The 12,037-nt window shown below is 38.5% G+C and overlaps 1 protein-coding gene across 3 annotated transcripts in view; it reads left to right on the plus strand.

Moving 5' to 3' along the window:
- Positions 1-2,700: 2,700 nt before the first annotated feature.
- Positions 2,701-12,037, plus strand: part of gbf1 (golgi brefeldin A resistant guanine nucleotide exchange factor 1) — a 66,876-nt gene continuing 57,539 nt past the window's right edge. Inside the window, exons 1-3 of one of the 3 annotated variants that reach the window (XM_058056269.2) lie at positions 2,701-3,143; positions 5,157-5,260; positions 5,534-5,600. In XM_058056269.2, the coding sequence (XP_057912252.2) occupies positions 5,165-5,260; positions 5,534-5,600 (163 nt within the window). In that variant the 5' untranslated portion in view covers positions 2,701-3,143; positions 5,157-5,164. Of the gene's footprint in view, positions 3,144-3,229; positions 3,252-5,156; positions 5,261-5,533; positions 5,601-12,037 lie in introns of those variants that run through there. The other 2 variants (XM_058056270.2, XM_078798895.1) reach the window with 2 other exon arrangements.

Raw genomic sequence — 12,037 nt, forward strand, 5'->3', positions numbered from 1 at the left:
CATTTACACTCCTGCTACACAATTTTGTACACATAATAATAGACAATAAGACACAGGAAACATGTTTACCACCTTCTAACTACACTTTCTAACTCGATTAGAGCTCTCTGGACATGAAATAACACCCCTATAGTCAACTTTACACTGATATTACTCAAGATAGTAGACATAATAAGAGACAATAAGACATATAAGATATAGAAAACTTGGTTGCCACCTTTTTAAATACACTTTTTAACATGATTAAAGCCCTCTCGACATGAAATAACACCCCTATAGTCACCTTTACACTCATATTAGCCAATTTAGTAGACATAATAAGAGAAAATAAGACATAAAAAACCTGTTTACTACCTTCAAAATGCACTTTCAACATAATTGGAGCCCTCTAGACATGAAGTAACATCCCTATAGTCACATTTACACTCCTACTACACAATTTTGTACACATAATAATAGACAATAAGACATAGGAAACATGTTTACCACCTTCTAAATACACTTTCTAGCCTGATTAGAGCCCTCTGGACATGAAATAACACCCCTATATTCAACTTTACTCTGATATTATTCAAGGTAGTATACATAATAAGAGACAAAAAGACATATAAGACATAGAAAACTTGGTTGCCACCTTTTAAATATAATTTTTAACATGATTAGAGACCTCTAGACATGACATAACACCCCTATAGTCACGTTTACAATCCTATTACACAATATAGTAGACACAATAAGAGAAAGTAAGACATAGAAAACCTATTTACCACCTTCTAAATACACGTTTTTAACATAATTAGAGCCCTCTAGACATGACATAACACCCCTATATTCTCCTTCACACTCATGTTACCCAATATAGTAGACATAATAAAAGAAAATAAGACATAGAAAACATATTTACCACCTTCTAAATACACGTTTTTAACATAATTAGAGCCCTCTAGACATGAAGTAACATCCCTATAGTCACATTTACACTCTTATTACACAATATTGTAGACATAACAAGGGAAAATAAGACATAGAAAACCCATTTACCACCTTCTAACTACCTTTCTAACCTGATTAGAGCCCTCTGGATGTGAAATAACACCCCTATAGTCAACTTTACACTGATATTACTCAACATAGTAGACATAATAAGAGACAAAAAGACATATAAGACATAGAAAACTTGGCTGCCACCTTTTAAATATACTTTTTAACATGATTAGAGCCCTCTATACATGACATAACACCCCTAATCTTACTAAATATAGCCATAGTTCAATTTAATCAAAACATATTAGTTCAAAGTACTCAAAATGGAACTTTGAGTATGCATAACTTCATTTATTGAAGTAAACAAAGCATGTTTAGTCCAAAAGACTAAAACTACAATGGCTGCCCAAAACAACACCGCATGAAAGTAATGTAAATACAGAATATACGATAGGTAGACTTCAAATGTAATGAATATCCACGAGTATAAAGACTCTCTTAACACAGCTGCTGACCCTGAGATATGACAAAGTACACAATATTGCTTATCTTTCCTTTGACCTTTACCGATGTCGCTTGTAAAATCACCTTGTGCAGCGGGACAGGTACCACCGATGCAGGTGTGTTTGACTCCGGAACACCTGCCGTCTTGAGCCGCATGCCACTACTGATAAACTCAACTCACTCGAGTAATACTGACGCATACTTGCAGTGAAAACATGGAACTGCAAAGTATTTCTTCTTCTGAGCTGCATCCATACAATAAGTACTTCTAACAACAAATGTTTCTTCTTGGGATATTTTATTGTAAATGATGTTCTCTCCAAATGATGCGGGATAGTGATATTATATAATTATGTATTATAAATGTTTTTTTCTGTATGTTTCACAACTAGGCTGTGACGTAAGTACTTTTGTAAGTACGTAAATAGGTAATAGGCTTGGCCAATGTATATATAATACTTGCCATTGTCGTTACGTTGTGTTTTAGGTAGAATTTTGAATGGGAAAAAAATTATCTATTCAATTCTTCCTAATATACCCTCATTAGGATCATACGTAAAATAAAAAAAGAACATTGGTAGATTAATTTGCCCATATTACAGTGTTGGCAGCATCTATATCTCTATGTACTATATACTGTATGTACTGTATGCTCCCTTTCCGGTTTACTTTCTCTTTAAGACACACGTACATCAACAGCCGGGACTTTCTCTGTCGCGCATGCGCAGCTCCAGCTAACTATGAAACCATGACTTCTAATTTTTGTTTAGTTTCTAATTAATTCCTAATTTTAAATTTATATTGAGTTAGACATCCGCAGTTGGATTTATTTACATGAGTCAGTAGATACATTTTGAATAATAATAATAATAATTTTATTTGTATAGCGCTTTTCAAAATACTCAAAGACGCTTTACAGAAAAAGAATGGAGTTGAATAAAAGCAAGTAAACAGAGTAAAAGATACAATAAAATACAACATTCATTCGTTTATACACAACGGGACACAGTGAAGTATCTTCATGTAATGAACTTCAACTTTGATTACAGCAATTCAATAAAAAAATGCGTGACTTCCCGATTATTGAATGAGAATTTCTGTAATTTAATAAATGAATAACGACGTGTGCACAGCTGGAGTTGGTGACGTCATATCCGCTCAGGGAAACAAGTTTCTCTAATGATCCCGCCCCTATTTTACGTAAATACAATTGATTTTAACCTTCATTTCGTTTTAAGTACTGTACTAGACCCCGGAAAGCAATATATGGCAAATAAATACGCCGTCTCAATTTAATTTTTTTAAAAAGCATTTTCATGAAACGCTCTGTTTACGATCCTGAGGACCCTGTCAGTCAAAAATACTGTCATCAAGCTCGGTTGAGATAGCGCAGCTTTTCCACGTCAGTGTGTTTACCAAGACGGACGGATAGGTGGATAGTTTTCCCACTTAGTGAAGATCGAATGGTTACCTGCATGGAAAATGTATGCAGCCATGCATTGAAATGTCCCCAGGGTGTACTTTATCAATTTGCGGCGGTGAATTGAACAAACGACTCCTCTCCCATCACTGTTAGCCGGCTAGGCTGCTAGCTTGCCAAGCTAGCTTGTCGCTAGCTTAACCGGGATTGCATCTTTGAAGAAGCGGTCACTCAGGTAAAGAATGTTCTCTTCATTTCGGGACAGCCTGTGGAACTGACTCAGATGTTTGTCCTTTTGTGTGCTTTGCAAATTAGGGAGGACAGAACGATGCAGCCTACCTCAGTGAGCTGACACGATAGCTAGCTAGCTAGCCAGCTAGCTAGCTAACACGATAGCTGCTTGGTTTCATTAAATAGTTGATCAGAATTGAATTTAACTCCAGGTTTTCCTCTGAACATCACTTGTGACTATCTTGCAAAGGGTCGACAGCACTGACATGAACCACCTAACACGTTAGCACCTGATATGTATGCTTTTGTACCAAGTCGTCTTTATGAAATGGCTCATATTTCTTCATTTTCTCCTCAGCTGTGATTCTTAATCAAATGTAACGACAAATTGGTGACATGTCCCTGGAGTTACATGGCCTGTTATGACTTGCTAAATATAGCCACAAAGTTGCTACATTGGCAATAATGATTCCTCCTGCTACATCTTCTTATTCTCTGGCAGGCCAAGTACGTCATTCTGAGTGTATGAGCGAGGGTGAACAGGTAGTGCCGCATCTATTTGTGCTGGTTCAAAGTTCTATGCGGGGAGCCGCCATAAATGAACAGCCATGGTTGCCGTGGTTTCCAAGGAGGGGAAGAGACACGCTTGTAGGGAGCTAGCTAGCTGACTTTGCTTGTGTTTACACGGTGCTGTGTTCTACCGCTTGTTGTGTAACCCAGTGTTAGAAGATGTTGTGTTTATTATTTTATTTGTGTTTATGAAGTGTTTATTCTTGCACCCAGTACATCCTAAACTTCAAGAGACATTTTCAACACTCTCGACACACTCCTGGCCTTCAAAATAAGAGTGCTGTTTGCCACGTGCTCTCTGATTGTGTAAACAAAATAAAAATATCTTATATTAATAACGCAATTGGAATTGAATGGGTGTAAGGATTTATTTATATGAATGCCCAATAACAAAAATGTATATGTATGTCTTTTACTTTTTACTCACCGCACACCAGCAGGCATCACCCTTCTAGCTTCATGAATTGCTCTGTTTGTGAGATATTGAACCCCAGAGAAGAAGCTCATCCAATTAAGAAAGTTAAGTCTATATAAATAAATGATAAATAAAGAGACAGAGACAGTGTGGTAGAGGGAATTACTGACTAGAAGACATCCATTTGGGCATTCTGATCACTTAACAGTCAAGTTAACCCATTCATTCACCCATTTTTGCACATGGGTTGCGGTGCGTTCACATTGCATTAGAAATTATACGTGCCGCAAATTTAGAGCATTTCAGCATTTTCTTTGCACATAGGCCAATTTACTCACTATTTTTTCACACTCAAAATGTAATGCTGGTGAACAGTGCTCTTATTTTGAAGGCCGGGTATCATGTATGTGTATGTGTATGTGTGTGTTGAGAATGTTTGTTGACGGTTAAGACACGTCCGGCGCAAGTATAAGCGTGCCTGCCGTCCTGTTGTAAAAAAACCCAACAGGGTGTAAAGACACTCATACAGCCGCACTAGCACGCTCTCTTGAACTAAGCTAACCCTGCTAGCTTCCATTACGCTATGGGAAGAGACTAGTAAGAGGGAAATACTTCTCCTTCTTCTCATGATGACTGCATTTCATTCTCATGAAGTCAGTTGCCTATGTATTCTATTCTTCTGTGAATATTTGTTCTCCTCAATCATCCATGGAACTATTACGAGCGCTATCATGCTTGTCTTTTAGCTAAAAGTAAAGCTATCGGCTAACTAATCACACATCAGCTTTGACTTTGGACAGCACCGATGGACTTTTCTGAATGTTTTAAACCGAAGCACCGACCTTTTTGTGTTTGTGTCATATTGATTCGTTGTGTCGAGAACCTAAGCTAAGCCCAGACTCCATTCATTCCAACATTCATCCACCAAGAAAAGAAAGCTCTAGAAGACGCCATTGTGATCTCTTTGTCCAAACTCCTCAACTACATCAAGCTTGTGCTTCTTAAACCATTGATTGACACTTTCTCCATCAGAAGTCAACATGTTGGACAAAAGCATCTACATTGTCCAAGGGGACATTACTTCTGTGGTTGGGGCGATCAAGAGGAACTCAAGATGGAACACCCATACTCACTTGGTAAGACAACACACTGCGTTTGTTTTTTTTTTTTTCAATGTAGCCGCATGAAAAGGGATCACTAAAGCAACACATTGTAGATCTGAATGAATGAAATATTTTTATGAAATACTGTAGTCTGTTTGTGTAGCATCACGCTGACATCTCCAAGAGGATACTTGGATATTTCAGGATATTTGATCAGCAATTTTTTAACCGAAGAAAATGTTACAAACGTCGGAGTCACTTTTTTTATAGGGCAAAGATTGAGATGTTGTTGTTTGGTTTTTCCAGGATGAAGAACAGGACCCCTTGTTGAACAGCTTTGGCCACCTGAAGGAAATACTCTGCAACATCAAAGGTTTGTGGTGACCATGGTTTTAAGAGGTTGGCTGCAAATGGACGCTTTTTCCTAGCCTTCTCTTTCAAACGACCACTGAAAAATATAAATTAGAAAAATATGTTCTGTCTTTTAGTGGCACAACACTAAAACACTTTGACGCAATATGAAGTAGTCAGTGTACAGCTTAGATTTACTGTCCTCTCAAAACATCACAACCATTTCTAACACAACCAACCAATTCCTAACTTGATAATCTTGGTCATGAAGTTCACGAGAACATCCCATGTTGCCTGTGGAATCCCGGTTCAGGTCTCCCATCACGACGTCATGGAGACACCTTGCACACCTTGCACTGCTACTCTGTTTGAGGATGTCCCACAGATGCTTGAGATGAAGCCCATCACCTTTACCCCGGCTTCTTTAGCAAGGCAGTGGAATTGTGATTGGGCTCAGTTTGCCATGTTTTTTTACTTTTTTACTGTTTTTTTTTTCACCAACAATACTTTTTAATACAACTTAAATAAACCATTAAATACTGGTCTGAACAACTTGTGCTAATGTTTAACAATGTACACAGTACATATTTTTAGATTTATTTCACTTACTAGAAAAAAAAAACCTTAAATCTTTTTTGGAATGTTGTCCATCATCCACGATGCTGATGTGAGACATCAACACACATTGCTTTCTCTTTTTTGTGCCTTCTAAAGATATAAAAACAGGTAAAAAAAACAGCTAAGAATGCACGTCATGGGACGCGCCTATTCCACTTCCAAAAAGCTCCAACGAGGGTACATGTCCATCATGACACCTCATGCCACCTGGCTACACTATATCAGCTAGCTACTAGCAGGCTAGCGACTAGCTTCAGCACACATTAGCTCATGTAGCGTTCCCTTCTATGTTGTTATGTGAAGTCAATGCGCCCAGGAAGGAGGTTATGCTAAAATACTCCACGTATGACAAGTTAGCATCCATGTACCTTTTAACTACCTGCTCACAGCATGGATAGAAAACCTTGTTGGAGTTTTTTGTACCTACTACTTCTGAAGGTTCTACTCAATTCCTGTTATTAAAAATGAATGTAGATGGAGCTTGTATAATACCCAAGAAAAGCTTCCAGGAATCATTTTAGGGCCCAAAAATTCCCAATGATTAATTCCCATGATTACCCAATGCAAACTGTGGCTATCAGTACTTGTAGTAACAGAATATTTCATGCACTTGGGTCTCTTATTTTCTGTGTACACGCTGATAAAGTCAAGCTATGCGGTCACGCCTTTGCAACGAGAGCCCGGCAGCTCCAGTTGCAACAGTGGTTGGCCACTGGAGAGTCCATGCGGCACACTGATTTGGTCCGTCTCCAGGGTATGCCTCTGCCATTGTGAGATGGACAGGCACTGCTGGCCCAGAAATGATGTTTGACCCGCTGCTTTTCTCCGCTGCTTATTGGCAAAAACATATGTATGTACTTCCACTGGTTTGCGTTTTTTTTTTTCTCTCTCGTAATGAGTGAAGGATGTTTGAAGACCTTGTCGCAGCCTTAAGACCAATTTCACATGCTGCTCGGTTGAATGTTCCATTCATATCCTGATGAAAGACAAAGGCAGATCAAATAACCACAGCAGTCGTGTGTTGTCCGCCTAGCATCCTGACTTTTTCCCATCATGCTCCTTGTTTCTCTTTGAGAAGCACGCAGTATTTTGCTAGTTATGAGGCGCAGTAACAAACAGCAAAGGAAATGCGCATTAGCGTCCTCTAGATTTGTCCTCCAAGCCGCGTCTCTGCTCTGTTGTTTCTCGATCATTTTTGTGTCGGGTGGAAGACCGTTGGGTCGGACTTGCACTGATTGACAGGAGCATGTGCCACAGAGGTGGAGCGCAGTGCAGCTTGGGAGTATATCATCCGATTTTACTCTGGTAAATATTGCAGGTTTTCTTGTCAAGGACAGAGATGAATTGTTCTGGGAAAGTGTTCCTTTCTTTTTCAATGGAGTAAAAGGTTTCCATCGAGTGAAGATTATCTGTGGACTGAAACATTGAGAAGACCGCTGGGGAGGCTGTCACCGACGGAACATGTGCTGTGATCCCTCAGTTCCACACGCTCACTCGTAGCCCTTTTCCACTGCAGCCAACTTTGGCGCTGGTGCTTATTTAGTTGAGGGCTAGAGTTGAAGAGTCCGCCAGACATGAAATAACACCCCTATAGTCACCTGTACACTCTTATTAACCAATGCAGTGGACATAATAAGAGAAAATAAGCCATGTAAGACGTGTTATGGCTGCAACAGTAGCCCTTGGTTTTTATTTATTTAGTTATTTGTTTATTTTAGGGACTATTGTCTGTCATGAGATAATTGACAGCTGCAATAACAGCATGTTGTTCTGGCCATCCAAGTCAGATCTATGTTTCTCTCCCCCAACATCACAGTAACAAACTACAGACTACATGTCATCCATCTCTTCAATGCCGTACACTGTAAAATGTAAGCTCATTTAGCTAGCTACCAGCCGTTATCTGTAGTTCAAAAGTACTTGAAAAGTTCTGAATGGTTTTGGATGACATTTTCAGGAATTGTGGGAAATGGGATGTGGAGGAACTGATCAAATTTTGGTGGCGAGACAAACTTTTTGTTGTTACCTTGCTAACACTAGCACGTTAGCATGTCAACATCCTAATGATTTTCGTGGGTAGACCCATATATAAGCACTTAGCGCTATCATGCTAGGTGTTGGCACACTAACATAGTAGCATTTTTAGACTTTTTTCATAGCTAAACACGTATGTAAACATATATATTTTATGCTATGTGTTAGCATGCTAATGTTATTATTGCTCGTATGCTAAAATTACCGATATAGCATTATAAATATGCAGATGAAATAAATGTAGGATTGCGAGTGCATTTCTGGTTTAGCGTGTAAAATACATTAAATTTGCTTCACTATGCATGTTTGAAAATGAATATTGGACTATTCTACCACAAAACATTTATTGATTGACATGTTTGTGAAAACTAGAGTGAAGATAAGATAAGATAAGATATGCCTTTATTCGTCCCTCAGTGGGGAAATTTGCATTGCACAGCAGCAAGAGTACAGAATCAGTTAAGCAGTACAAAATACACAATATAGAAAAATAAACAATATAAACAGCCCAAGTATTAACAAAATCAACAGTTTTTTTTCCCAGAGTTATATACAAATACAGTATGCAGATAATATGAAACGAGATGAGATATATGACCAGTCTATACACTGAGCCAGGGGTGGGCAAACTACGGCCCGGGGGCCACATCCGGCCCGCCAAGTGTTTGAATACGGCCCGCCCAATCTTTCCAAAGTATTTCATTTAAACTCAACATACAACCTGGCATCATGGCCTGAGCCAACCTTTTGATGGTTTTATCAATTTTGTTTTTTGACATGGTCTGTTGTTTACAAAGTGCTCCTGAAAAAAGGGACACAAGCACATAATAATAATAATAATAATAATAATAATTATTATTATTATTATTATTATCTTGTCAAGGACAGAGATGAATTGTTCTGGGAAAGTGTTCCTTTCTTTTTCAATGGAGTAAAAGGTTTCCATCGAGTGAAGATTGTCTGTGGACTGAAACATTGAGAATAATAATAATAATAATAATTATTATTATTATTAGAACTATTATGATTATTATAATTATTATATTAATTATATATAATATTATTGTTATATTTGCATATTTTACATAATAATAATATAATAATTATTATTTTAATTTTATTGTAATTATTATAATATTTTATTATTTTTTAAATATTTAAATATAAGTATAAAATAATAAATAATAATAGCAGATTGCATGACAATTTTACAGATACAATAATACCAGGTGGACTGTTACGTGTAAAATATATAGTCTGCCCCCCCCCCCCCCCCCTGTAAATTTTGTCATATCAATGCGGCCCGCGAGTCAAAAAGTTGGCCCACCCGTGCACTGAGCTTTTGAGTTAAAGTGAGTTTAAAGTGAGTTAATATGAGGCATTATGGAAATACTTCACATAGAACTTAGTATATTGCATTTAGAGCCCTTAATATTGCACATGGAGGTTGATCAGATATTGCACAGTAACTGTACTGAATGTAAAAGTATTGCACAGTATTGCTAATTTGAAGTCTAAAGTGCAGATGAATGACTGTCTTACCAGGTTGGGGTGAATGAGATATATTTTCTGAGCATTTTAACCCAAATTCCTGCAATTTACGGAGCTGTGAATGTGTGGCGAGCCACTGTATAGAGCCATTTCATCCACCTATATTCTATTCGGGGTCACGGTGACCATGTTTGCCACACCACGCATGTCTGTCCATGTCTGGACCTTGGGGAGCTCATTGCTTGTTACTGCGATACCAAGAACCAGGGAGTGCTTTGCTACAAACAAGTCGAGGCTTATGGAAAGAATGGTGGGGTGGGGTGGGGGGCAGACGGACCCCGGCTCAGACGTGCTTGCGGTTGAAGAATTATTTGAAGTATACCATTACACTAATAGAAGTATTTTTTAATGATGAAAACGCTGACATTTTAGTACTGTTTGTATAATAGAAGGAGGAAGGCAAATAGCAAGGTATAGACACTTTCTATCTATTGTGATACGGTACTATGAAAAGTATACAATATATTAGAAATATTTTCATTGACGTTGATGGAGTTGATGTCAAGGGCTCGGCAATATACGGGTTTCTCATCTTTATTGTGAAACAGCATGGGCACTATACAACAGTTGAAATACATTTTCCTTTACTGCTCAATGTTCTATGGAATCTATGGGGGTCACTGAGCCTCACCTTGTGAGCTCTCCAATCCTAACCCCCCCTCCCAGTTCTCTGCCACAGTGCCACAGAAACAATATGGCAATAAATCCCTTCATTCTTATTTATACAAATGTAGCTTTTGAGCTGAAAGGAGCCCCCGTGGTACAAAGCCGGAGTGGCCTTTTGACTGACAGCTTTTTTTTTCTCCATTTGATCCCAACACTGAAGAATTTCCCAAGCACACTTCTTCCTAATTGACTGGGCTCTTCTGCAGAGGAGGCTATGAGGATACACCGCTGCATTTCATTATGGACACAGACATTGCTTGTCTTGGGAGTTGCTTGACATTTGTACACAAGTTGCATAGGTACGTACAGTAAAGTCTCGTTATATTGATATTCTCGGGAGTCTGAAAAAATACCGATATAACCGGACTATCCATATATCCGATCCTGCGCTGAACTGCATTAAAAGTGGGCGGATCTTTGATATGGCATGTAATTTTCTCCTTGAGTTCATGGATTGCGTATCTAGCATGCTTTTGTACTACAATAAATTTTGTACTACAGTAAATAAAAATAAACTTACGCTGTAGTGATTACCGGTTACCGGGACATAATTCACCCCGGAACTATCGATAGGGAAGGTGTTGCCACCCGGAGGGGTAGGCGCGAGGGACGGGTGTTTTCCGCTGTGTGTGCTGCACTCTGGTGGTGGAAGTGTGAAAAATAAAGTTGACTGGAAGCAGCCGTTCGCCGTGTTCTTTTTTGGTATTGAACTCCTTAAGCAAAGATTGATTTAAGCTGCTTTTGTATCGATATAAGCAGACCAAATTGGCTGGCGGGAGATGAAAAGGGCATCGTAGTAACCGGATTATCATAATAACCGGGTATCGTACTAATGGAGCTAATTATATCATAAAAGACTAGAAATTTGCCAGGAAATGAAAATAGTATCGTAATAAGTAGTAATTCGTTTTAACCGATATCGATATAACGAGACTTTACTGTATATATACACAAAGATTGATGCTAAAGTCTTATTTCCAGCTGAAGAAAAGGCATCAGTGAGGAAATCTTTTGGTGATGGAGTTTTCTTTGGGTTTTTATTTTGGTTTTTTTTGTGCCACCCTTTTATTCCAAAGAAAAGTCCTTTGTGTCTCTTTTTTGTGGACTTTAACCAACAATACTGCAATGCTTCCGATATCACTCCTACTCCCTGCTATTGTTAGCTCACGTTGTTGTGGTCACGCCCAGATAGAAGTGCCCTTGTGGAGTCTGGAATGGACCGTCTATATCAGCGTGCCGCTATCTGACATTTTAGATGCAGGCTGATATAATGCCATACTTGTTTTTTCCTGATATCCAAGTGGTATCGATATGGAATGGGGACATATGGTCTTTGTAGTGGCACATTGTAGAAATCCAATATTAAAAGTAAAAAGCAGCAACAGGGGGGAAAAAACAACAACACAGAAGTAGCCACAGAAGAAACGTATACATGGACCCAATGAAACCTTTGTATACGCCTCATTCCGAAAGTAAAGTGCCAATCCGAATAAACATATAATCGGATTCACGAGGGTGGAATATTCCTTTCCCCAATCCGATTGAGGTATCTTGTACCCGCTCAATCGGAAAGTTGTCAGGGTGCCTTCT

The sequence above is a fragment of the Doryrhamphus excisus genome, linkage group LG19 (assembly GCF_037039965.1).
Source record: "Doryrhamphus excisus strain RoL-2023G ecotype Guam linkage group LG19, RoL_Dexc_Guam_v1.1, whole genome shotgun sequence".
Classification (NCBI taxonomy): domain Eukaryota; kingdom Metazoa; phylum Chordata; class Actinopteri; order Syngnathiformes; family Syngnathidae; genus Doryrhamphus; species Doryrhamphus excisus.